Below are 27,496 nucleotides of genomic sequence, written 5' to 3'. Positions count from 1 at the left end.
TTATTCCTAAATTAAAGAAGGTGCAAGGCCAAACGAAAGATCCCAACCTGAAGAGAGAAGTGAGCAGAAATGGCAGCTACTTACTAGCACCACATGCAAAAGCTCCTTTGAAGGACGAGGGGAGAAAGCTGCAGCATAGAGAAACTTCTCCAGCAAGGGGGCTTGCTTTTTGCTCTTCACATCCAGAAATTCAGACAGTGCTGCCAAGGATGCTGTTGACTGGGCAGCTACTGCAGCTTCAACATAGAAGGGGCTAAAAGAAGTTGGGCGGAGCGGGGGGGGGGAGAAAGGATCAGGTATGCGAGGAAGTTGGGGAGAAGGAGAGTGGCAGAGCGCTTATGATTACTAAGGCAATTGCAAATCAGAAAAACCCCATATCCATTCTGTAAATCAGGAAGGGAATTGTGACCTCAGTTGAACTGTATCAGAGGTGGACAAGCAATTTCTGTCAAGAGCTGCGTTCTCTTGTGAGTAATCTGTTGCGGGGCGGGGGGGAAGGCACATATTGGTGGGGCTGAAGCCAACAGTGGGCAGGGCCAGATCCAAAAGTGGGTGGGTCAGCCTTTTCTCTTTTGGCCACCTTCCCCCCCTCTCTTTCAGCCACCTCTCTCTCTCTCTCTCTCTCTCTGCCCCTTCTCTCTCCTTCCCCCCTCCTTTTAGCCACCCCCCTCTCTCAGCCACCTTGTTCTCTCTCCTTCTCCCTCTCTCTCTTGGCCACCCCCTTCTCTCTCTCTCTCTCTCTCTCTCTCAGCCACCCCTTCTCTCTCCCTCCTTCCCCCTTGGCCAATTCTCCCCCCCCTCATTCTTTCTGTGTTTTCTTCTCCAACAGGTGAGCTGCCAGAGAAGAGACAGATTACTTTTGCCAGAGGTCTGAGCTAATCGCATGCAGAGGGCTTTTGAAATTAGGCAGAGGCCTGCAGGTTGCCCACACCTGAAGTATATGTAAATATCAGATCTTTACCTTTGGCCCACCAAGTCTGTGGCCTACACATTTTGCTGTGGCCAGATACGCATCTGATCTGAGCCACACAGAGTCACCATTCTCTTTTGGCTTCTCACTTTGTCACATGTACTGCCCCAGAAAAGGTAGTTGAGTCTGAGAGGTCACTTTTTCAGACAGCTGTCCTGTCTTAAAATGCTACCAGCCTGATTTTGCTACCATTGGATTTGAGAAGCAGGTCAAGGGGAGATGTTGTCACAATTTATTGTGGGTTATCAAATTGTATTGGCCCCAGGAGCGTAGCCAAGTCATTTGTAGTGTTAGAGGGGCCTAGAGAGCAATAATGCTTGCTTAAGTTCATTATTGTTGCAATTCCCTTGCTAGTAAGCCTCTGAGCATGTGAAGACGATTCAAAGGGCCGATAGTGCAGCCTAGCACATTCCATACTAATGAGAGTGTTATTGAACACTCTGCAAGCAAAGTTTGTTTACAGGTGGCTGTGCTGAGAACCACGTGCTGTTAGTTTACGCTGGGAATGAATGCTAGGGGGTGCTTGCTGCTGTTATACTGCTAACATGTATTGTATAAAACCCATTTGACCCAATGGCTCGTGGTTCAGAGAAGCTGTCTGATCCAATCATTAGGCATGCCTCTGTGCTGTAAGTTACCCAATAAAGTCTCCTTATAAGTAAACCTTTGCATCTGATTTATCACTATCTTGGCACCTCTAAATTAAGATATCGATGCCCACGGCTGAGGCAACACACAAATGGACAAGTTTATATATATATAAAGCATTGTATATGTCTGTAGGATTTCTGCAACCAGCACAGAAAGACTATCAACTGTGGCACACAACAGGCATTTAACAGTGTTCAGTAATGTTCTCCACATTTCAGGAAAAACAATTCCTTGGAAGTGCTCCTTAGAATAGGGTTAGGAAGAATCTGCAGTTCTATAGGGTTAGAGTCATAGCACATAGCATGTTGGGATGGGATGTACTTGGTGATGGCTGACAATTTCCTCTCTAAAGGGTGGAAAATTCTTCATTTTCCTTCAGTCTCTTTACTTACACCATAACCTTTGGAGCTTTCTTCAACAATATAAGAATATCCCGTTTCTTGGCATCACGCAGCATCTGGACAACTGTGCAAAAATGCCAAGTGGTTGATGCCTCAGAGAGGTCCATCTTCACCTTCTCAGAAAGGGTTTTCAAATCGGTTCTGAGCTAAAGTAACAACAACAACAACAACAACAACATATTCCACAATATTATTGTATCGGCAATCTATGCTATGTTTTCCAAAATGCAAATTTGCACCACACATGGAAATGTTTTGAGATGCAGAGGGATCTTCATTTGGCAACACTTGTTAGCATTATTCAGAACTCCTAAAATCATGCAGAAGGTGCCTTTGAATCCTTACTTTGTATCCTCCGCCCACCTGCAGTCTGAAATGGTACAATCTGGGTGGTGGTGGTGGGAATTGCCTTTTGATCCTGCTGATTGTATAAACCAAGCCTGAACTGATGGAAGTCACCATTTGCCCAAGGCTGATTCATCTTATATTTTACTGCTTTTGATTATTATTTTGCTTTTGAAATATTGTATGTTCAAAAAACAAATGTTGTGGTTTGAGTAACAGATCCCCTTGCTGAGGAGGAACATATCTTCTGCTTTTTTCTTTTGTGATGAGAGAGCAGCCATTAAATATATTCACAGCTGTCGGCAGTGTGAAAGGAGTCAAGGGGTGAGGTCTCAACCCTGAAACATCTCTAGATAATTACTGGGCCAGATCTCTACAGCGCGCTTTAGTTAGCATATTGTTTAATCTGGACCTATGCTAGAGCTTTCCCTGCACTCACTTTTGGGCACTCAGCGCAGAACCTCTTGGAGGGCTCACTTGCTATGTGAATGGGCTGAGGTTTGCCCAGCACAGTAGCCAGGGCTTCCTGAAGACTCTTCAGAGGTAATTCTTTGGATCCAGGCACTTGACTCACAAGTTCAAGATGTTGCCTGAGGAGAGAAAAGAAGGTTGGTGATAGGGTCTTTCCTTTAAAGTAACCCTGCTTCTGTGATAATATGTTGTATTCAAGTCAAGTGAAATAGATACGGACAAGTGGGACCTGCAACAAAATGTTGCAATGTGAAGTGCTCTTGTTTAGGTTTCTGACCAAGCCAGCTATGCCCTCTTCCAGGATACTCCATTCCCTCCCCCTCAACTGGTTTTCTGTCTCTCCTCAAACAATTTCCCAACATTTTGTGACCACTGAGCATGCTCAGTTCTTTTGGGCCCCTTCTCCTCCAACTTTAGGGTGTTTTCTTCTTTTTCTTTTTGTACTTTAAAAAACCTTGGGGTCCTCCAAGCCTGTGAATGCCTCTCTGTTGCATGTGAATGGTGCCATTTTGGTTACATAAGCAGTCACAGAGTATTCTATTAGTAGTGTATTGGTGGTATCCTTGGTAATTTTTCAGGTGACGCAAATGGGCATCTTGAAAAATGGTGAAGAGGCTCTCAGAAACAGCCATTTATACCAGCTTGCCTCCATCCTGTTGCCCTTGCATGTGGCTTCTCCTCATGCCTTGGTCTCAGCTTCAAGGAAATAAAGATTACAGAGGCCTCCATTTTCTAATTCAGATTAAGATGGAGTTGCTCACTTTCTCCAACATGCTGGCCTACTGAATGAACCAGTACAGAACTAACCTAGAGGTGATATTGACTCCAATAGAAGACTTCAGGGTTAGAGAGATTATGTGACTTTCCTCAGACAATGCAGACTTGATGAGACTTCCTTCTATGGAATAATGGCTTTTACTTGTGGGTTGCCACAGGACTCCAAAAATCTGTGAAAGGAAGAGCAACGTTTCCACATAGGATTCTGGCTCTGGCACTGAAGCTTACATGGAAGAATTCCATACCAAATCTGATTTCTTACAAAAACTATCATTGTGTGTTTGCCACCCAGTTGCTATGAATGAGTCTGGGTGGTACCAGCCCTACCATTAGGTAGAATGAGGTGTCTGCCTCAGGCAGCTGAATTGGGGTTTCATAAAAGGGCAACAAATTGTTAGAGATTTCATTTATTATTATTGTCTCTTTTCTACCAGGGAGGGGAGAGGCACTTGTGGTATTTGTGGCACTTGCCTCAGGTGCCAAAATGACAGATCTTAGGCATTATGAACCTTGACTGGTGGCTGGGGGGGCGGGTAGGGAGGAAGGAGCATCATTTGCTACTCCTCTACTGCTGGCCTTGAGTCTGGGGTCTGGACACAAGATAGTTAATCAGCCACAATGGCTGATTGATGTTTCTTAAACGTCAGTGACAAAGCAGAGCTAGCATTATGCTTTTGTGAGGGGAATTGCAGGTTGATGGCCCAGAATGGCTAATATATATTTCCTTACTAGGAGATAATTGCTGGAGACCCTGGAATGTAAGGAGACAACATAGGAGGTGACTCATCTTCTCCCCTCCCCCTCCCCAAGCTAGTGGGAGCAGACTAAGGTATGTGTGCAATGTAACAATAGAAACAGGCCTTTTTTTTTGGAACAGACTGAGAATGAGGCAGAGGCCACATTCACCCATAATGATAAACCAGGAATCCTGGCTTAGTAAGCCATGATGTGAATGAGCTGCATGCTGGTGCTCACAGCCCATTCACTTATCCGTTTGCACAGGCAAACAAACCAGGAAGGGGAGAGCTTCACGTTACATTTGAACCTGGGATTGTGGTTTATTTTGTCCAAACAAGCCAGGATTTGTAAGACAAGAACTAATCCTGGTTTAAAGCTGGTTTACAATCCTGACTTGTTTGGGTATGATAAACCATAATTCCAGACTCACATGTCACATTAAGCTATCCTTTCCTGGTTAGTTTTACCCACTCGTAGTGAAGCTGAGCACAATAAGAGAAAGATGAGAGACACAAATACATTGACTTGCTTCATTAACAGAGCTGAATCCAAATTTTGGTCTAAGGCAGCTGTGTAGATCTTTTGTCTTCAGAACAGAATCCTCAGAGACCACATAGGTAGCCTGGCAGCTTCCAGAAATGTCCTCCTAAACAACACAGATAGACACAGTATGAGTAGTGGCTGCAACATCAGTCTTGTATAGCTCTGGCAACTCCATACGTATTGTGTTGGATCAGAAGCTGCAGTCTCCATACAGCGGATTGTTGTTATAAATAGGGTTGTGGTGGGCTGAATTTCTTTTAAAAACCTCTTCCAATGTTTTCAAAATGTAGTGGACTAAATCCAATGTTACATGAGCTTGCACAACAGGAGTTTCCCTTTCCCTCCTCTCCCCTGCAGCCCTGCACATGCCCCTCAAATCTGTTCCAAGAATCTTTGGAACAGATTTTGGGGACACACAGGGGGATGGAGGGGGAAGTAGAAATTTGATTGTATCCAGCCAGGTGTCTGCTCCACTGGTAGAAGGACACCACTGGATACAACAATGCAATGATCCCCACACAAAATGCAGAACAGATCATTATTGAATCTGTGAGATTTTAAAGCACTTGCTCCTTGATTTAAACAAAATAAAAACAGAGTGGAGGCTTGACTGGAACTGGCCCATCAGGGGTACAATGCGATCGATCCATGTATTGATCTTAATTGTTGGCCTTGTCTTGTGAGGCGTGAAAGTACCTTTTAGATGAGGTGAGATGCACTGGACATACAAGGAGAGCTGAATAAGGACATTAGCAATACCAGGTGCCATACTATTTCTCATCAAAACTCAGTGAAACTCTGCATTGTACCTCAGTCACTGTCCCAGTGCGTGTCTGAAGCTGGAGGAGGCTGACAAGGCCTCGCTTCAACTCCAGAGTTAAGGGGCTTCCAGCTTTGTCTTCGTAGATGCCTTCAACCTGCAAAGTGAAACAAGCTTTTATTGGAGAGAATCCCAACAGAGCTGAGGAAAGAATAACAAGGCCTCCAACAAAGATGTACATGAACAATATAAGGCCCAGATGTAAATGTAAGTAATGCATCCTCCCCCCTACCCCAACTTGCAGGCTTTCAATTGTTTGATACCGTGGCATAAAATGGGGTTTGGAGGAAATACCTGTGGTTGTTTGCTCCCAAAAGAGATTTGAAAAAAATGTCTCTCACTATCTCCACATAGTCAAAGTACCTCCACATGGACCCTGGATATGGGGCAGGTTTTGTGGCACATGTGTTCATCAGCTCTGTGAACAGCACAGATTACAGCCATGTCACCCAATTATCATTTTAACGTTCTTATGTAAAACCTGCAAAAGAATGATCAAATGATCTCTTCTTTGCCAACTTACAGAAAACTTGGGCTACCTGAAACTACCCAAATGGGAAAAGCCATGACAGTAGCTTATTGAGGTCCCCCACCAACTTTTCACACCACAGGGTGATTGTGTACATAGCACTGGTTCACATATGGATGTTTATCCCTTGACGACAGCGGCCTTGAGTGGTGACTGGCAGATGTGAATAGGCCATCCCAGATCAAATGCCACAGGCAGAACGCATCTATCACTCATATCAGCATCACCTCAAAACACAATGCTTCCCAGTGAAGCCAGGTTTGCACATTTCAGCTGCAAATCATCAAGTGTTTCCATAGTGTAGTGGGTTTGAGGTGACTCTTGAAAAAGTCCAAGAAATTACAGCCCTATTCAGGCATTCGCTTAAGTCCTATTCAGGCATTCGATTACAGGGTAGATCAAACACGCAAGGAGGGAGAATGTTCCGGTCAACCCCTCTCCATCCTTGCGTTTATCACCCTCTACTCATGAAGGGCAACTGTGTGAAGAGAAGAGCCTCCTGTATCCTCGTGGGCTCTTCACTTGAGCCAGAACACAGATTGTCCAGAGTTCTGGCTCACGTGAAGAGCCGCTATGGATAAAGGAGATTCTTCTCTTCTCACGGTCACCCTCAATGAGTAGACAGCAACGAATGCAAGGAAGGAGAGGGGCGGGGCTGGAGCCCTCTCCCTCCTTGCATGTAAGTGAATGCCTGAATGTGTACTAATTCATGGGTGGCACATTTGCTCCAAGCCTCATAAATCTGTCCTCCCCAGCCTGTGGTTGTGGTGGATGTTTAGCCAGTGACATATAAGATACAGTTGCAGTGCCGATGTATTTATAGTAGTCCAGACAATGGAGCCAGTCATTTCATTTCAGTGGAAATAGCACTAGCAAAAGCAAGAACTTTTGCTAGTGCCCAAAAAAACCCCCAGAACTGTTTTTTGTTTTGTTTCTGTGTGCTGCTGAACATTCTGTGTCAACCTTTCCCAAGCAGGTCGCCCTCCAGATGTGTGGGACTATAAGTCCCATCACCCCAGCCAGCATGTTAAATGGTCATGCTGTCTGAGGGTGATGGGACTTGTAGTCCCACGCATCTGGAGGGTGACCTGGTTGGGGAAGGCTGTTCTATGTTATATATATATATATATATATATATATATATAGAGAGAGAGAGAGAGAGTAAGGACTAGAAATGGTGGTGCTCTCTTAAATTAATTTATCTAATTTACAGCATTCGAGAGCATCATCCTTCTTCAAATTCTGGCCATTGGTCAGCAAGGACTGGTCACTACTAGTCCTATCCTGCTTCTATTGAGAACTATGTCAGACTGAAGCAGTTGGGTAATTCTGCACTATTGTGTAGGAGACAAATGAGAAGTTCTTTCTGCCTCCTCCTGTGCTTTTGCTGGTTAGAGTACTGGAAAGGCTGGTGCACTGATAGAGACTGGCCATTGATACTACACAAAGGGTGGTTCCAGACAGAGGGCTGCTAGCACTACCAAACCAAAGGCACTGTGCGGCTATTCTGTCTTTTCCTCCTTAATGGATTTTTCTATGGAAAGAAAAATGGCAGAAGAAGCAGTGGGAAAACACGGGAAGTTTACAAATGGAAGACAACTTAGGCTGGATCTACACTTACCGCCTTTTTTCGCTTCCAATGAGGTTTCACCGCCTGCCTTTCACACTACACAGTAGCTGCCTTGAATTGGAACCGGAATTTCCCACTTCCGTGCTGCCACTTTCAATACCGTAATATTGTGGTATTTCCCCTTAACGTGCTCTGATTTGCCGCCTTCGCTACCATATCCAGTCGTAGTCCCCTCCCCCGCCTGTCCATATGCAGCGGTGTTTGTATTTCCCTCCTGTCCAATCACAGCTCTCAACAGCCCCATGTCTTCTTCCGGCTACCAGTCGCATAGCTTCCTCAGCAGCCCCTGTTTCCTCAGCAACAAGCAAAGGGCTGGATGTGCGTGCGCTTGTCTGATCTCGGACGCTAAGCAGGGTCGGTCCCGGTCAGTGCTTGGATGGGCGACTGCCTGGGAATCAGGCTTCCTGCACTGAGCAGGGGGTTGTTGTATCCTTTCAAATGAAATTAAGTTTTACCCCCTCCTATCCCCTGCTCTGGATGTGTTTTTTTTTTAAATTCAGGCGTTATCCTCGCAGAATCGGGGCTTCTCCGCGATGTCTTTTTTTCTAATTCAGGCATGATCTTCAAAGCTTCGATGTTGTGAAGCTTCACAAGAATTCTGCTCCTGTTTCCAAACATGCACTCATGCAAACATGCATTAACACAAATGCTCCTTTGCGCAAGTGTGTACTTGCACAAATCCCTCCCTCCAAAAGTAAAATACCAGTCTGCAAGTCCATAGAATCCACGCAACTCGGAAAAAGCTGGTGCGCTGTGCGATCTGCAGGTCGGATTCACAGAAATCCAAACTCACGTGAATCCATTGAGGATTTCTCTGCCATCCCTACTTACTCCCACAAGCTTATCAAAAACTGTGCTTGCAGGTTCTGAAAGGAGTTCCATCTTACTAAGGTAAGCACTGCAAAGCACTTTGTCCACCGAAAATTGCCATTCATTGTGTGATGAATGGTGGCAGCCAACCACTCTTGTCCGCAAGGATGCTGCTGGCTACCTTGCATGTGAAAACAGGCCTTAAACCCAAAGCCTCCTCAGCATGTGCACATGGGGAAATATGAACATACCTTCCCATTACTCCAGTGGAGGAAGACCGGCTGCTGCAGTTCTGTAGCATCCAGTGAAGCTTTCACGGCTTGCTCCGCTTCAACAGTCTCACTGTCCTTGTGTTCCAGATTATTACTGGCTCGTAGATCATGGATCTAAGTTCCCAAAATGGGCAGAAGAAAGTAGGACAAACTGAAAGTGTTTCCAAGGGAAATGTATAGGCTATTTATACATACCTAAGGCTAGCTTGAGCTTTGTCACTGCCTGAGGCACAAAGGGTAAGAGTGCGATCCTATACATGTCTGCTTAAAACTAAGCACCATTCAGTTCAATGGGGCTTACTCCCAGCTGTGAGTATAGGATCACAGCCTATATTTCTACCCACTTCCACTTCCCCCTCCCCCTCCTCCCCCACTCCTCTTCTCCACCCAAGTAGACTCAGTTCTAAGAAACGTGCACTCTATATGCATACATGGTGCCATTTTTGAGGTATTTCACCACCACCACTACCACCACCATATTGTGGAAAGCTTTTTTTTTTTTTTAATCAAAACTTTTAAAAAAACCCTTACAGCAAATTCTGCTACCCTTATCAGACTCCTCACTTTGCCTCATGCTAAAGGCACCTCTGTATTTAGCTAAGGATATACTCTGAACATATGTCCTGTGGCGGGAATGGATAAAATATAATTAATATGGAGCTTATAATATTTAACACAGCAAATTAAATGTCAGAACTAATTAATTACCTAGGATGGTGCTATTATTGATAGACTCCTGAGTAAATACAGCAGTGGTAGACTGCCAACATGACCCAAGGGTGTGTTCAGGTATTATTTTCAATTAAATGGACATTTCTACTGGACCCAGCTTCCTGCTCTCTTCAAGCATCAAGTTCTGCTTAATTGTTTACAGTGGAAAATAATTGCACTAGCCAGATATTCAGCGATGTCCAAAGCATGAAGTAGTATATAAAGCAGCCTTCCCCAACCTGATGTCCTCCAGATGTCTTGGATGTCAATTCCCATTAGCCCCAGCCAGCATGGCCAATGGTCAGGAATGCTGGGAGTTGTAGTCCAAAACGTCTGGAGGGCACCAGGTTGGGGAAGGCAGATACGAAGCATTAAGCAATATTCTTCCTCGTGAGGAGAGTGGATAACATTGGCAGGGAAAGGGGAAATGGCAGGGAAATGAGGCTTGGTTAGTCCCTTCCAGATCAACCTGCCGTTACCATCTGAGTGAGCTAGGGGGCTAATGGTGTGACGATTCCAAGTGACTCTGCCGAGAATAATGGATCAGAGGAAGGGCTCTGCTTGCGGAATGTCTCTCCACCCTATTTTTTTGGGGGGGGGATAGCCCCTTCCCCACACACCAGAGCTCACCCCATTCAGCAGGGTCTCTCTGTGTAGCATTTTCAGGGGGCTGGAGGGGCAGCTGTAGGAAGGAGGGGATCAGGGAAGTCTACTTCCATCAGTGAAGTTGATCCAGTGTAAATCTGGATTCATCCCTAACAAATTTATTAGGGCATAAACTATCATGGACACTGCCCTTACGCCCTAATAAATGTGTTGTCTTTAAGGTGCCACAAGACTCCTTGTTTTTATTGCCACAGACTGACCCAGCTACCCCTCTGGATCTGAACCTGGTTGAAGAAACCTCCAGCGTCTGTCAGTAATGGAACACAAATGTCTTCCTCAAGAGACTGAAACTAGGTCTGGATGGAGACATCACTGACTTGGACTTGAAGAAGCTGCTCGCCGGCATCATTGGCATTTCTCCACAAGAGGTGCACATCAACCAACGCTTCCACCCGGAGCTTGCTTCCTTGCAAAGGCAACCTTGACAGATAATGTAGGTGGCCATCCAGTGAGTATCGGTACTGATATAGGATCCCTGACTGGAAAGACGGTGTTTCCCGGTTCTCTGTAAAAGAGTTCCACATTGACATAACGTGAATACTCTTAAATAAGATACTGAGTTATAGCTGTTCCATGTGATGGAACAGCTACAACTGTTGATGGATTGAGGATGGATTGAGTTTGTTGGAGACGCTGAGCCCCAGGTATCTGAGCCAGTTCTCCTGCCATCTCACCAACTCAGTTAATTCATGAGTAACTCTAGCGGTGTGGCTTGGTCCCACTCCCACAACACCTCAGTAACAACAAGATATCAACCTCTTATCATGTGAACCACACTGAGGACATAATTCCTTCTCATGCTATCAGCAGCTGGATAGAGGCAGGAGGATGCTGGCATAGAAAGGGACAACAATTATTTTAAATAGACAAGATAATGACACATGATTAGCTACTACAATATCCCTTCCAGGGGGATAGTCTCAGTCATTCTTGATGTTAATGGGCATTTGTTAATCCTGATTCAAACCTAATTTTATCGGAAGTAAACTCCACTGATTTCAATAGGATTTAAGACACTGAACTGAAGACCGGAAGGTCGGCAGGACAGCAGTTCGAGACCTGAGTGCCGCGTGACGGAGTGAGCTCCCGTCTTCAGTCCCAGCTCCTGCCAACCTAGCAGTTCGAAAGCAAGAAATTGCAAGTAGATAAATAGGTACCGCCTCGGCGGGAAAGGTAACAGCGTTCCGTGCACCTCAGTGTTCAGTCATGCCGGCCACATGACCACGGAAGCGTCTTCGGACAGCGCAGGCTTTTTGGCTTAGAAATGGAGATGAGCACCACACCCTAGAGTCGGACACGACTGGTTGGGGACACCTTTACCTTTTTCTTTATGTATGCCTCAGATTGCACCTTCAGAGCAGAGCACTGATTGAAAAAGTAATCATAGGCACAATCCAGCTAAAGTTAAACACTTTCAATCCCATTTATTTCAATCCCAGAGATTTAGGCTGCAATCCTACACCCATTTACTTGGGAGTAAGCACCACTGGATTCAATGGGACTTACTTCTGAATAATCATGTATAAGATCATGCTGTTAGGCTGAAATCCTATACTTACTTACCTGGGAATCAGTCCCATTCTTCCAATGAAAGAATGTGAGTTAAACGTACTTAACTTTGATTTAGTTGTGCTACATCAGTTTCATCTCACAAGGTCTGGTAAGGAAACTCTGTTCAAATCAAGCTTCCATAAACAGTAGGATTAATTGTAAGGTGTTCCTTACCGAATTATAGGATTCCAGTACATTATTGTTCTTAAGACATTTGTTATTTTGTGTGACACATCATTTGAACATTCATAGCTTGGCTGATTAATTTTCATAACCCATTTTAATGAGAGATTCAGATTTTTAATTCTGCAAAGAATCCACAGCAGATCCAGGGATGAAACATACACACACCAAAACAAAAATGTATTTGATTTTCATCAACCATTTTATGGCTATCAAAAATAAGTGATGCCTAATTATTTTCTGTGCCATTTAATGTTGTCTTTCCCAGGATCACAGGAAGCAACAGATGCTCCCATTTTCAGGGACATCCAGAGGCAATGTTTGGAGTCCAGTTGCCACAGAGAGCTGTCTCCAGAGATGCATTTCTTGTTAGTTGCCATGCCAATACGTTGTACATAAAGGGACTGGACATGTGAGCCTTCTGACTACTACCTTCCCTTTGGTTGCTGCTTTGTGAACAGAGCTTTTAGATACAGAATTGCATTGAGCAAATGGCACTGGAGGACTTTGTGTAAAGTAAGTTACAAATGCTCACATCGGTCAGATACTTTCAGATTTCCTGTCCTCCTCCCACTGAGAGCATAAATGCTGTGTGTCTCTTACCTTTCACTGCAGTGGCAAAGACAAAGAAAAGCAACCAACAGTATCTTGGAAGTGCCTGCGAGTTCATGGTGCAGATGATGGTGTGCAAAGAGAAATGCATTGATGGACAGAGAATCCAACGGGGAGGGTGCAGAGGAATTAAACAAAGAAACCAAAAAAAGTTCATGTGAGCCTAGATTTGCATGCGGACAGCCCTGACTTGCCTCCTATCCCCAAATTACACATTGCAGAGAAAGCAAATGATTAATCTGCAGCAGCAGCAAAAAATCGACAACTAAAAAATTCAAAGACTAGAATGTCTTTCAAGGTTTATGAAAGCCCTAAGAAAAAAATGCTCCGTGGAGTAGGCCAGCCTTTGGAATTTGCTTGTGTATATTCCATTCTGGTCTCTCACTCTCTTTCTCTTATGAAATATACTCTTTTTATTCCCTACCCACCAGCCATATCTGTGAGAAAGTACTGCAAAGGCCTCCCCCTCCAAAGGGAAATTGACATGGGAAAACTGCCAAAGTAGCAAAAGGAGGTCCCTCTCTCTCTCTCTCTCTCCCTCCCTCCCCCTTTTACCAGTTTTTCAACCTAAGAGGCTCAGTGTTCAGGCCTCTAGGATCAAATTACTTCAAGGTGTAGTCTGGAGGGAAGGAAAAAACAGGGCTTTGTAAATAAATGAGGCTGTTGAGGGAATGGGCCCATGATGCACATGATGCACATGCAACAAAGCCAGCCAGAGAAAATTTCATTTTAATTTGTGCGAAGTTTGTGTGAAGTGTTCTGTCTGTGCTGTATTTACACATGCCAGTAGGCAATTATAGGCAGCCAGTTTTCTTTTGATTTGATGTATTTGGTGAGTACCGCTGGTAAGCATTTGACAACACAAATGTTAGGTGCTTTCCCGACGAAGGAGGAATAGTTCTTTTATGTAACAGGCTTCCCATTACTGAGGGCTGTGCCCAAGCGTAGGCACTTTGCAATCTTGTTATGCAACTTCAGGTTTCTATCTCAAGGACTTAAGTGCAGAAAGGCCAGTTCCCACATGCATTCTCACAATTTGATGATCCCCTGCTCCCAAGTGAATGTCTGAACTGACTCCATTTGAAAAGCATAGTGTCTGAGCTGATGTGAGGTGACGTGAAAGTTCTATCTGTGGTGTTTAGTCTGAGATGGCTCACTGATAACATTTACCATGATATGAATATCCAAAACAGCTTTCATGATCCAAATATTTTTGACACTTACTGGTACAGCCTGACATTTATAATGGCACAGGTATAAATATCCAAAACAAGCCTTGGGACACACCCATTTCTGACATTCACCTGTCAGTCTCAAGAAAAAACAGTGTCTTTACTACTATATTACTTTTCACCTACATTTTCATCTTTTACTAGTAAATGTCGACATTTATCAGGCAGTCTGGGAAATGTCCATAATTCAGAAGAAAGTAATTGCTTTTCAGACAAGTTCTAGCAGATATAATGAATGTATTAACAACAGTAAAATAATTTTCAGTTGTTGTGGAGGTTATTGCACAGAAAATTTTGTTAGTTTGATGGAAGGTTTCCTTTTGGGCTTGGCATTATCCTGTCTCCTCACAAGTCACGTCTTTGACCCTAATTATTTTCCCTATAAACCTTTTATGATTTCAGGCTTCAGTTTCCTCATTTTCCAGATCACAATATGGATAGTGTTAGAGAAGGGGAAAGGAAGCAAAGGGATGGAACATGGAACAGTGAGAAGACTGTGGCAGAAGAAACTGGTGGGAGAATTAAACAATTATAGGGAGACACCGGATACTGGGATCCTATTGCTCAAGTCTAGGAGTGGGATTGGCAGACCAGGGGCATTTCTACATCAGCCTAAAATCCTGCATTTAAAACAGGGTTTTCTGCTTCCATTTTAAATGCAGGATCACAACTTACTCCCTTTACACGCAATTCCTTCCCCCCTCCCCTTCCCCCCTCCTCCCAGTATCTGAGTCTTCCATTATCTTCCATTGATCTTGCTCCTCTTCTTGCCACTTTTACTCTTTTGACGGAGGAAACAGAAGTGGAACACAATGGGGTAATTTGATAGTTCATTATCTGCGATCTATTTAAAAACAGAACAAAGGGCATTTAGTGCAGGAGGGTCACGGCAGGGTCATGGATCAGATGATTAAAGGTGGAAGTAGTTACTTCCGAATGGTAATAAACCAAACAATGGAGAATTGCAGCTTCGAGAAAGCACTTTACAGCCTTTAGGGAATTAGTGCTTTAAAATGTGCTATTTCAATTGGGAGGGGGGATCTCTGTAAATTCTGATGTGCGCATTCAGGGGACAAGCCTTATTGACCACAGTGGGAGTTACTTCTGAGTAGACACTAATTAGTTTGTGCTGGGAAACACAGGGATAGGAAACAGCCCTTGACCGGGGTTATGGTGAAAAGCACACCCCTGGGCAGGGCTAGCATACCTCAGGTAAATGTGGGGGTTGGGGCACACAGCAACTATACCGTGGAGAATCCGACTTAAGGAAAAGACTCAGACTTTAAGCAGTCCCAGGAAATCCAGTTTTTCCGTGATAAGCTCCAGGGTGGCTGCTGGATGGCCACAACATCATGTATCCCTAAAGACCTCAATACGCAGCTGGCTCAGAGTAAATCGCTCATAGAAACACCCACCATGTCACCATAGTTGCTTCTACTATATTTAACCTCTGATGCCTTCTTGATGTCTTTCTTTTAGATTGTGCCAAATGCCAAGCTAAAACAAAGTAGGACATAGTAGAACTGATCTTTTCAAGAATCTCAGGGTGCTTCCAGATGAGGCTTTTAGATCAGGCCCTGTCTCATTCATGGAATTTTATTGGGGATCCAGATATGGTCATCTTCCATTTGTAACCCTCCCATGTTTTCCCACTGCCTGCTTCTTCTGTCTTTTTTCTTTCCATAACCCTGCTCCCCTCCAAACACAAAAACCTGTTAAGAAAGGCAAAACAGAATGGTTGGACAATGCCTTTTGATTGGTAGCACTAGGAGCCATCTATCTGGAACCACCCTTTAGAATTGCACAGTTTCATTGAAAACTATCCTGATATGCCTTTCCCTTGAATGTTTTTGTGTCCCAACACAAGGTGCAAGCTCAAAGATACTAAAAGGTAGTTTCTAATGTAGCACTTTTTCATTTAGTGATGTTGTCAATGGTGAATAGCAGGAAGGGAACGGTACAGTTGGAGCAGCACACTTGATAACAGTGGGAGGAACGAGGAACACGTCTTTCTATCTGGGTTGATCTGGTTGGTTTTGCTTTTCATCCAGGCACGAGTGGATCTGGAGAACTTCTGCAGTGCCGACATGCACTGAAAATGGAAAACACATTTAAAATGAGGTGGTTTAGTTAATTCATTACCAGCTAACACGTCAGAGTCAGAGACTGATTTGTAACCCAAAGGGAATCCGTCATTTGCTGCCCTAAACACTAAAAGGGCGTAACATCAGGCCCACAAATCTACTTTAGGCCGCTCAGTAGCATGGTGTGAAAAAGAGGAACAGGATTTTCTAGTCAAAGGTATTTCTATGGGAGCTTAACAGCTCCCAGAGAGGGAAATTCAAATGGACCAGTCAATGGCATGGGAGGACCTGATCATGCATATTCTGAGGGATTCCTGTGTGTATCTGTTTACAGTAAGGCTGACTCATGGGGAGGGCGAGTCAGGATTTTTGGTGCCTATAGATGCCTGGTCATGTCTGGGCATATTCTTTGTACATAAACATTTCTAGAAAGGAGGAGGGGAAAGGCTGAATTTGTCACACATGGTCTGAATGATGATTGCTTGGTTGCATCTGTAGAAGTCAACAAGAGCCAGTTAATTCAGCTGGGTTGTATAAATATGAAATTGAAAGCAGACCCAAGACATTCTGGTGCCTGAGGTAGAAGATCAAAAAGGCCCACACAGTGGTGGTGGTGGGGGGAGAGAGAGAGAGAGAGGATAAACAATAGACATTTTCCTGCCCTTTAACAGTATCCCAAAAGCTGATGTATGAAATGGGACACCTTCCCCTGCCTAACAGTAGGGCTGGCCCTGATTGAACACTTAAAATGAGGCACAGATTCTGGGAAATGTTCTGCATAAAGTCAGAAGGAAAAATAACCTGCAGGAGAGGTTTGGTAAGAATTTGCCAGCTGCTTCTACAGGTAGAGATGTAGTACACTTAAGAACACCCTGACTGGGAGAAGTGTATGCCATGACCTGCAAGTCTGCCATCTCTTCTCCCTCCAGGTTGCATACGAGGTTGCCTCCATCTGCTGCATTTTATGGTTAGCTCCAGCTCTATTAGGTTGGCAAGCAGAGGGTGCAGGATGGAGTGGGCTGGTGGAAACTGGCATGACTGTGCCTGCTGCTGCTGCTGCTGCATTTACAGACAGCTGATTCATTCAGCCACAGAATGACAGCATAGAGTCCCATTCAGCGAAGGATCAGGAAACTAGTTGTGTCAAAATTTGTCACATTCACAAGATGCCTAGCAAGGACTGCAAATTACACACATCCACGGGAGGAATAAAGTGGGCATACTCCCCACCCCCATTGAGGGGCAAAGCAGCTATTTGCTTTCTCTACTGGCACTTATGAAATATCAAATTACTCCCTAATGAGGAGTGTTGGCATAGTGCCGAGACAGAACAAGCAAACAGAAACTTGTTCAAGTCAAAGACCACGTTGAAGCTTTTGGGGATGTGCCAGCATATTTTTTTGTTGTTGGTCTTTTTTGATGCAGCTCACTGAAAGCTTGGCTTCACATAGACACCCTTTGTAGAAATCTAGGGTAGGCGTCTGTCGTAATCATTTTTTCCATTATAATTCTCAGTCATATGGATAACAATGTAGAATAATTACAGCTCTGATTTGTTGGTGATCTGGGAAGTAATCAGCCAGAGCTTTTATACAACTCTGTCTTCTCTCGTTGTGTGCAACCACAGAAAACCAGTCACTCGAGAATCCCTGCTTTTCTCTAAAAGATCCAAGTTTCTAGTCCTTTGGATAGCTGCAAAAAACAGGGCTCAAGCGTGTGTGTGGGCAATGCCTGGAGAAATCAAAGAACATGGTGCTGGGGCACCAGTGCCTGTTCTTGTGAGCTGCTGTTGTTTGTACACAGCTCCTACGCTTGGGCCATACATATGAAAGAGTGGTGGCCAAACTTTTCGGCAAGATGCCAGAAACCAGGCATGGCACCACTTGCAAACATCAGAGTGCCTGTGTAGCCTCCCACAGGCACTCTGATGTTTATGAAATCCTTTGGATTATGATTTTTTTTTTTTAGAATTTAAGAGAAGAGTGTTTATATATTGTTACACAGCCTTTACGCCCCCCCCCCCATGATTTCTAAAAACTATGTAATAAAAATACTTTTCTAGAAAGACTAAAGATCTGCCTCTGGTACTTCCAGTACCAGAGGCAGTGAGCCTATTACACCAGTTGCTGGGGAACATGGGTGGGAGGGTGCTGTTGCGCTCATGCCCTGCTTGTGGGTTCCTGGTTAATAGATGGTTGGCCACCGTGTGAACAGAATGCTGGACTAGATGGACCTTGGGTCTGATCCAGCAGAGCTCTTCTTATGTTCTTAGATGTAAAATGTCTGGAAATAATGAAGCCATGGGGGAATTTTTTAAAAAATTCTCTTTGTAAGATGCCTAGCATGGTTATGTCTTCCATTCCTTATTAAAATTATTGATCTAATGAATCTTTTACTGATAGACATTTAGGGATGCTCCAAGTCATGCTCAGTTTCCCAACATGTGAGTAGTCCATATCATTATATGGAAGAAAATATGCATGCTTGATAGTTTGGGTTTTTTTTCTAGAGAGTCCTGTGTTTCTGGGCTTGTTCTGGTTAGATGCTATAGCAGTCAATTAATATAGTTCTAATCTAAAACCCACAAGTGAAAAAAAACCCCTGTAGGTTATCCTGCCACTGTCACCAGATGCAACACAACAGCATGTGGGTTATCTTACAGACGTTTCTTTTTAAAAAAAAATTAACTTTGAGGCATGGGTCTATAGTCTACTACTGTGGGCAAGAATCCCTTAGAAGAAATGGAGTAGCACTCATAGTCAACAAAAGGGTGGGAAAAGCAGTACTGTGGTACAATCTCAAAAGCGATAGAATGATCTCAGTAGAATCCAGGTAGATAGAATCCAAGGCAAACCATTCAACATCACAGTAATTCAAGTCTATGCCCCAACCACTGAGGCCGAAGAAACTGAGGTTGATCGGTTCTATGAAGGCCTACAACACCTTCTAGAACTAACACCAAAAAAAGATGTCCTTTTCATCATAGGGGATTGGAATGCTAAAGTAGGAAGTCAAGAAATCACCGGGATAACAGGCAGGCATGGCCTTGGTGTACAAAATGAAGCAGGACAAAAGCTAATGGAGTTTTGTCAAGAGAACACACTGATCATAGCAAACACTCTTTTCCAACAGCACAAGAGGCGACTCTACACGTGGACATCACCAGATGGTCAATATCGAAATCAGATTGATTATGTCCTTTGCAGCCAAAGATGGAGAAGCTCCATACAGTCAGTAAAAACAAGACCTGGAGCTGACTGTGGCTCAGATCATGAGCTTCTTGTTGCAAAATTTCGGCTTAAATTGAAGAATGTAGGGAAAACCACTAAACCATTCAGGTATGACCTAAATCATATCCCTTATGAATATACAGTGGAGGTGACGAATAGATTTAAGGGATTAGACCTGATAGACAGAGTGCCTGAGGAACTATGGACGGAGGTCCGTAACATTGTTCAGGAGGCAGCAACTCAATCCATCCCAAAGAAAAAGAAATGCAAGAAAGCCAAGTGGCTGTCTGATGAGGCTTTACAAGTAGCTGAGGAAAGAAGGGAAGCGAAAAGCAAGGGAGAAAGGGGAAGATATATCCAACTGAATGCAGAGTTCCAGAGAATAGCAAGGAGAGATAAGAAGGCCTTCTTAAATGAACAATGCAAAGAAATCGAGGAAAACAATAGAATGGGAAAGAGTAGAGATCTTTTCAAGAAAATCGGAGATGTCAAGGGAACGTTTTGTGCAAAGACGGGCATGATAAAGGACAAAGAAGGCAGGGACCTAACAGAAGCAGATGAGATTAAGAAGAGGTGGAAAGAATACACAGAAGAACTATACAGGAAAGATCTGAATGTCCCTGATAGCCATGATAGTGCGGTCACTGAACTGGAGCCGGATATCCTAGAGAGTGAAGTCAAGTGGGCCTTAGGAAGCATTAGTAACAACAAAGCTAGCGGAGATGACAGTATTCCATCTGAGCTATTTAAAATCCTAAAAGATGATGCTGTTAAAGTGCTGCACTCAATATGCCAACACATTTGGAACACTCAACAGTGGCCACAAGACTGGAAAAGGTCAGTTTACATTCCAATTCCAAAGAAGGGCAATGCCGAAGAGTGTTCAAACTACTGTACAATTGCGCTCATTTCACATTTCAGCAAGGTTATGCTCAAAATCCTACAAGCTAAGCTTCAGCAGTATGTGAACCAAGAACTACCAGAAGTACAAGTTGGGTTTTGAAGAGGCAGAGGAACTAGAGATCAAATCGCCAACATTCGCTGGATCATGGAGAAAGCAAGAGAATTCCAGAAAAACGTCTATTTCTGCTTCATTGACTATGCTAAAGCCTTTCATTGTGTGGATCACAACAAACTGTGGCAAATTCTTCAAGAGATGGGAGTACCAGACCACCTTATCTGTCTCCTGAGAAACCTGTATGAGGGTCAAGAAGCAACAGTAAGAACCGGACATGGAACAACCGATCAGTTCAAAATTGGGAAAGGAGTACGACAAGGCTGTATATTGTCGCCCTGCTTATTTAACTTATATGCAGAGTACATCATGAGAAACGCCGGGTTGGATGAATCACCGGTCGGAATTAAGATTGCCGGGAGAATTATCAACAACCTCAGATACGCAGACGATACCACCCTAATGGCAGAAAGCGTAGAGGATCTAAAGAGCCTCCTGTTGAGGGTGAAAGTGGAGAGTGCAAAAGCTGGTTTGAAACTCAACATTAAAAAAACTAGGATCATGGCATCTGGCCCCATCACTTCCTGGCATATAGAAGGGGAAGAAATGGAAGCAGTGACAGATTGTATTTTCTTGGGCTCCAAGATCACCGCAGACGGCGACTGTAGCCATGAAATTAAAAGACACTTGCTCTTTGGGAGGAGAGCTATGGCAAACCTGGACAGCATAGTAAAAAGCAGAGACATCACCTTGCCGGCAAAGGTTCGTATAATCAAAGCTATGGTTTTCCCAATAGCAATGTATGGCTGTGGGAGCTGGACTATAAGGAAGGCTGAGCACCGAAGAATTGATGCTTTCGAACTGTGGTGCTGGAGAAGACTCTTACGAGTCCCCTGGACTGCAAGGAGGTCCAATCAGTCAATCCTAAAGGAAATCAACCCTGAGTGCTCATTGGAAGGACAGATACTGAAGCTGAAGCTCAAATATTTTGGCCACCTAATGCGAAGAGACAACTCCCTGGAAAAGACCCTGATGCTGGGAAAGATTGAAGGCAAAAGGAGAAGGGGACGGCAGAGGATGAGATGGCTAGATAGCATCACCGATGCAATGAATATGGACTTGAGCACACTCCGGGAGAGAGCGCAGGACAGGAAGGCCTGGCGTGCTATGGTCCATGGGGTCACGAAGAGTTGGACATGACTTAACAATTGAACAACAACAACATGGGTCTATATCAGTTCTCAATTAAACCTCACCACTAGGATATGCTGCCTCAGCTATAAAACCTTTTAATTGCTGCCACTAGAATAAACTCTCTCTAGGTAAAAGAAACTCAGTAGCCTGGTTCCTATGGCACAGGCCTGGGATTGACACCACCAATAGAGACAACCTTTCAAAATGAACAACAGCAGTAACAACAAAAAAGATGTTCATTAAGGGAAGTTATTTACAAAAGTGAATAAAATGTCACTCTTCAGATAATAGGTTGAGATTGCTTAAAGATTCTTAAATAAAATATGGTTCTTACCATTTCTAACCTGAGTCTTTCCCAGCTAAATAAGATCACAACAGGTTTTCCTTGAGATCACATTTCCCAAATGTCCACCCCACAAACAGGAATGAGTTTAGGAATTTCCCTAAATGTCCTTACAAACAGGAACAGATGCTGTACACCAGTCTTTCTCTGCTTCCAGTTCTTTCTGCTTCTTCTGGCTTCTAGGATGATTCAGATGTTTCAGAAACTACTTGCTGAAGTTCCCTCTGGTCAGACATAACATAGGAACCTAAAGTATGTTATGTATAACTTGTTTGCTCATAAAATTATATTTGGTACATTAAATTTAAAAGTATAGTTTAGTCAGACAATAATTAGAAATTTACTAACCGAGTTTACTTACAGAAGTTTTAAAATATAATGTAAATTTTATGAGCAAACCAAATTATACATAATATAACTTTAGGAACATAAAGGCTATTTTATGGTCCTAAGGCAGCCTTCTCCAGCCTGGTGCTCTCCAGATGTTTTGGACCACAAAATCCAGCATTCCTGACCATTGTCCATGCTGCCTGAGGCTGATGGGAGCGGAAGTCCAAAATATCTGGAGGGCACCAGGCAGGAAAAGACTGTCCTAAAGCAACAAAGTGACTTTAGATCTGTAAAGAGCACATCTGTCCTTCTGGCATCCATGCCACAGCTTGGCCACCCATGATCTCAAATCAGTAGTACCCTAGTCCTAAGCACACATAGAGGTGGATGTTGGTCCGATTGATTTCAGTGGAACTTCCTTTCAAGTAAGTGTTCTTAAAAACACAGCCTTGCTGATCGATGAAAAACCGCATTATCTCAGATGAGATACTAAGGTAGCTTGATCAAAGGTCATAACATAGCTTAGAAGCCAACTTCTTTAGTCCGTCAGCACCCTTAGCTCATTTTGAGTCTTGACTGGCTTAAGCCACACAATGGGCCCATCTGAAACATGTTCACAAGTTGATTTCCTACTTGATGGTGGAACAGCATTGATTAAATGATGCCTTTCAAGGTATTTCCATTGGTCATTGCAGCAGCATCAATGGCTATATTTTTCAACCAGTAGCAGAGGCAGCATGCCTTTGGATACCAGGTTCTGGGGAACAAGAGCAGATGGTGCTACTGTGCTCATGTCCTACTTGTGTAGCATCTGGCTGGCCACTGTAGGAACAAAATGCTGGACTGCTGGAAGGATGACAACAGAAGAATAACTCTGGAGGGAGGAGTATGGGGGAAGAGATGCACGTGCATGCAAAGGTTAACTAGGCTTTGCACTCTAGGCCTTCTGGGATAACTCTGGGGCTCAGGGGTTAATAGAATGAACCACTCCACCAGTAGTTAGGGAGGACAGTCACTGTAGTCATTGCCTAGTGACCAATGAGTAATTGGTCTCCCCACCACCACCTTTTTGCATTGGTATGCTCCTTTCTTTGCCTAGAAGGAAGCCATTCCTTTTCCTTCCTTCCCTGCATGATGGAGGTAGGAGAACCTCTCCCATTTTCTCTCTCTATGAAACAAATAGAAGGCATGATTGTGATAAGTTATCTTCTTTAAGTACACTTCCAGTTAAAGGTATTTCTTCTCTAGAGTCAGTCTCGTGTTCATCAATCTGACACTGCTATCAGGCCTCCGTTCTGATCCAGCAGGGCTCTTCTTATGTTCTTGACAGCATAGCAACCCCCCCGCCCCAGGTTGGCATAATATTTTTACCTGGTTTCTCTCCCTCTGCGGTAGATTCTTGTTTTTGCCTCATTACAGACTGCCTGTAACAAAAGAAACCAGTGCCAAACCAACACATACTTATATTTTTTAAAGTCTATCTTTTGAGCAACAAAACAGTCCTGGAAATAAAGCACTAGCAATGTTTGCCAATTTGCCACCTACTTCTGCAACCGATTGAAGAGCTTTACCTAGCATTTTGAACGGTCTGAATCCAGCGGGAGCACGGATGATGCCAGGGAAACTTTACCTCAGGAGCACTGAACCTCTTTCAGCCCAAGGGCCAAATTCAATTTCGGAGATATTTTTGGGGTCTGCATTTCAGCGGTGGGCAGTGCTGAAGGTAAAATGGGGTGGGGCTGAAAGACCAAAAATGCCAGCCCGTTTTAGCTGAAAGCCCTTGCTGCCAGTAACTAAGCCTCAGGAGAGACATTTCAACCTTTTCAAATAGGGAGGAAAACTGCACGGAAGCTGGGAAAGCACTAAATGATCAGCAGTCGGGCAAAAGCGGTGGGGCCAGGGGAAGGGGGCATGGCCATCTGAGGAATCCTGAAGGGCCAGATTGGGACCTCGGGCAGGCCGGATTTGGCCTGTGGTGCTGAGGCTCTGCACCCCTGCTTTAGCTGACGAAGGGCTGTAGCCACAGCGTCCATGCATTTTATTGTTTATCTCACTTGCAAACATTGAACTCCTGGCACCCAACCTATTCTGTGAATAAGCCCGAATCCTTGGTATACTTGGGCTCAAAGGTCAGGCCTCTGTTATGCCTGCCAGCTACTCCAATGGCCTTTGAATGCAGGAGCACAGGAACTGCTTCTCTGCAATATCCCGTCCCATGCTGCTGTATTACTAATCATGTGTGTGTGTGTGCGTGTGCGTGTGCACACGCATGTATATGTCTATTTACATGTATATATATCTATGTAGGAGCTATTTCTGCATTGTGGTTTGCCGCTCCAGAATCAATCTGCTGGTCATTCCCATATTTCATAAAGGAAATGGCATTTAGCAAACTTTCGAAGGATTTTAAAGAGAGCACCTGGTTGGATGATTTCTTCCAAGGCTGTGTAGTCTGGCAGCATTTTGGGACAACTGTGATGGAAGTCTCTCTTCTGTGCTTGTTATCAACTCCTGGGGCTCAGGATGGAGATTGGCAGTTGCAATCTGCAACAATCCCATGACAAGATCCTTTTCTGTAGTGAGAGGAAATCAAATGCTTTCTAAATCAGAAGGTCTCATCTTCTATTTTAAAGTAAATGGTTTCATTCTCAACTCATTTCCTTTCTCTGCCCGTACCTTCATTTAGATATAGTGTTACCCAGCAATTTTTCATTTCCATACAAGGATCACAACCAGAGTGGAATTACTCACACATTACCTTTCTAGATATACACCTAAAAATGTAATGTATGAATGAGATAAACATGTTTAGATAGAATGCATATGTATAATACAGGTACACTAACCAGCAAACCAGGATTGACAGCAGCTCCTTGCCAAGTGTACACTCGGTCACGAGCCTGGGTTTGCTGTCACATACTGTGAGGAAAAGTCTGTGCCAGGGATCCCCAAACCTTTTGGGTCAGTGGGCATATTTTAAAATTTTGAGAGAGTGTTGAGGGCGCTCTCACAAAATGTCTGACCTGGAGGGGGCTTGCCCATTCACAAAATAGTGCCATGGTGGGGGTGGATGATCACAAAACACCCATTTCTCAGAAGGGAAACTCATGAGAGTAAAAGAAAAGTAACTAACCGTCCGAGCTTCAAAACACAAAACCATTATTTTGAAGCCACGGGTTTTTGCTCCAACACCCATTTCCCAGAAGGAAAACTGATGAGGCTCAGAGACAAGTAGTTTGGCCAAGAAATGGAGTACAAAGCAGCGGTGAGGTCCGGGCCCCAAATACCAAATCACGTATTTGCCCCTGCAAAGCACAACAAAATTCCCATTTCACAGAAGGCAAATTGGTGAGCAAATTGCTCAGAGAAACAGGAACACGCCCACTGATTCCAGCAGAGGCGGCACTTTGCTTTGCAGCATGCCACCCTCCCAGGTATTGTTTTAAAATTAAAATAAAAATCAAGAGGGGAAGGGAGCTTGGCAGGCACCCAGAGAGGTGTCTGCAGGCACATTGATGCCCACGGGCACCATGCAAGAGACCCCATGTGGGGGCAATTGTCTAAGAGAAGTCTAAGAGCCATTTCTGTCCCCCGGACCTCCTCTTCATGGGCTGCACTTCACAGGGCACCATGCAGTCTGTGGGACACCCCTCAAAAGTTTTGAAATGGTGGCAAAGCGCTCTGTAGTGCTACAGAGTGCTACGAAGGTTACATTTAGCTTGTTCCCAAGCCATTCCAACCCTTTTGGTGCTCTGTAACCACTGGAGATGCCATTTTGTTCCATACAGAAATATTTTCTCAAATTTGGGGGTGCAGTGGGGGGCTGTGGGGGCTATACCAGGGTGGTGGAGGCTGCATATGGCCGGCCCGCTGCCTGTTTCCACCCCTGCCATGTCTATGCTTTTTCCTCTATGTTTAGAAATGGCATTCTAAACACGTCATTAATGCTGCCGCATGTCCCAAGTGTCCCAATGCACCAGATAACACACTCTCAGCTGGCATGATGCAAAGAGCGCAATCGGAGAAGATGGTGGATAACAAGGTAAAAACAACCAAGATGTCAAAGGATCAGAACAAAAGTGGAAGCCTTGGCCCCTTGCAGGCTCCACGTTTTCCTCACCCCTCTGGCCAGCGGTGAGCAGCCATTGCTGAATAGCTGTCAAGGAGTCTGTCTGCAGGATCTGACACAGCAACTCCAAAATCTGTTGACAGGAGAGTACAGTGGAAATTACTGTCAACATGGTCAGGTCAGAGTGACATTGGAAGACAGGGAAACGGTGGGTCAAGAGGGTAGATACACACAGGCACCTGGCTTATCTAGGTTCTTTTTATACCTTGGTGGACTTTGTCTTCAGATACCACTCATTGCCCATCTGATGGAAGCTTGCCACTCCTCTCTGCAGTCCCAGGCAGGCGTCACAGCTTGGAGGCTTATCAGGCCCTGGATGGGCTGCCACATCAGCTCTGGCACTCCCTCCGACAGAGCTTGCCTGCCACACTTTGTGCAGATGTATCTTAGGATAACGCTCAAGAGTTCCAGTGACTGTCCTGGGGACTTCTGCTTCACTCCAGGTGCAGAAGGTGGGATTGGGGAGTAGTAAACCCTTGCAAATGCTGTGAGCAGTGGGGTATCTTTCACACTGCTTTACTAATCACGTTTGATTTGTGCTAACAGTGGCTAAAGCACAGGATCAGAAGCAGGTCCAGCTCCAGGGTTTGGAGGGCCCTTGGGCAAGGCCCTCTCCAGGGGCCCCCTCCCTCAGTGAATCTACCTTCTCACCACCATTGCCACCAGCTGCTATTGCTCTTCATCCTGTTTCTTATCAGTGCTACCACTTGCTTGTGCAACCAGCAGACAGCCAGGGAGCAGGTAGGCTCTCCTGGTCCTCCGCTTTACCACCAGCGTTGTCTGGGCCAGAGCGAGAGGCAGGTGACGAGGAAGTTGCAATGGTGTAGAGGAGGAACAACTCCAGGGGAGACTTGTCAGTAGGCCTCTGCTGGGGTGTGAGCCTTTGGCAAGTGCCCAACCATGTCTACCCTTGACGCTGGCTGAGATCAGAAGAGTCACAGGGTGCATTTTTGCTGGGCTTCACCTCTTCAGATGGCTGGTGAGGGACTGCATACTTGACTGACCCACCCTCATATTTAAAAAGTACCTGCACATTCAAAACTAGCATGCTATGGAGAAGGGTTGGCTAGAAGCCTTATTCCTGACAAGCTTTGTATGGGCAGAGAGGGATTTTATAACATACAGGGGAGCATTCAGACATACAATTCTCCACTTGCAATCTGGGTCTGAATTGATACAGCCCAGCAAAAGTTGTGCCATGTGGATCTCCTGACTCTGTTTCAGTATTCACGCTGCATAGAGTTGGGGTGGGGGGGATGATCAGAAAATGGCCATCTAGAATCAGATCTTCCTATTATTTTCCCAGTGCAAAGAGCTAC

The 27,496-nt window shown here is 44.5% G+C and overlaps 2 protein-coding genes across 8 annotated transcripts in view; both read right to left on the bottom strand.

Annotated features, from left to right (window-relative positions):
• LOC146350738 (microsomal triglyceride transfer protein-like) overlaps nucleotides 1-13,233 on the bottom strand; it is a 32,337-nt gene extending 19,104 nt beyond the window's left edge. The window contains exons 1-9 of the mRNA XM_084845556.1: nucleotides 12,672-13,233; nucleotides 10,652-10,839; nucleotides 8,937-9,071; nucleotides 5,706-5,813; nucleotides 4,883-4,999; nucleotides 3,646-3,785; nucleotides 2,807-2,957; nucleotides 2,014-2,168; nucleotides 85-253 (exon numbers count right to left, since the gene is read on the bottom strand). Of these exons, the coding sequence (XP_084701682.1) occupies nucleotides 85-253; nucleotides 2,014-2,168; nucleotides 2,807-2,957; nucleotides 3,646-3,785; nucleotides 4,883-4,999; nucleotides 5,706-5,813; nucleotides 8,937-9,071; nucleotides 10,652-10,839; nucleotides 12,672-12,837 (1,329 nt within the window). The 5' untranslated portion in view covers nucleotides 12,838-13,233. The remainder of the gene's footprint in view (nucleotides 1-84; nucleotides 254-2,013; nucleotides 2,169-2,806; nucleotides 2,958-3,645; nucleotides 3,786-4,882; nucleotides 5,000-5,705; nucleotides 5,814-8,936; nucleotides 9,072-10,651; nucleotides 10,840-12,671) is intronic.
• The window catches only part of TBATA (thymus, brain and testes associated), a 33,184-nt gene continuing 18,359 nt past the window's right edge, over nucleotides 12,672-27,496 (bottom strand). For all 7 annotated transcript variants that reach the window (XM_084845558.1, XM_084845560.1, XM_084845559.1 and 4 more), the window contains 4 exons: nucleotides 26,169-26,250; nucleotides 24,468-24,621; nucleotides 23,420-23,472; nucleotides 12,672-16,004 (listed from right to left, as the gene is read on the bottom strand). In XM_084845558.1, coding sequence (XP_084701684.1) covers nucleotides 15,925-16,004; nucleotides 23,420-23,472; nucleotides 24,468-24,621; nucleotides 26,169-26,250 — 369 coding nt within the window. In that variant the 3' untranslated portion in view covers nucleotides 12,672-15,924. The remainder of the gene's footprint in view (nucleotides 16,005-23,419; nucleotides 23,473-24,467; nucleotides 24,622-26,168; nucleotides 26,251-27,496) is intronic.

The sequence above is a fragment of the Heloderma suspectum genome, chromosome 3 (genome assembly GCF_057233095.1).
Source record: "Heloderma suspectum isolate Gila_16-S chromosome 3, 16-S_ref, whole genome shotgun sequence".
Classification (NCBI taxonomy): domain Eukaryota; kingdom Metazoa; phylum Chordata; class Lepidosauria; order Squamata; family Helodermatidae; genus Heloderma; species Heloderma suspectum.
Note: the sequence above shows the minus strand (reverse complement) of the source record. Positions and strands in the feature narration are given on the sequence as shown.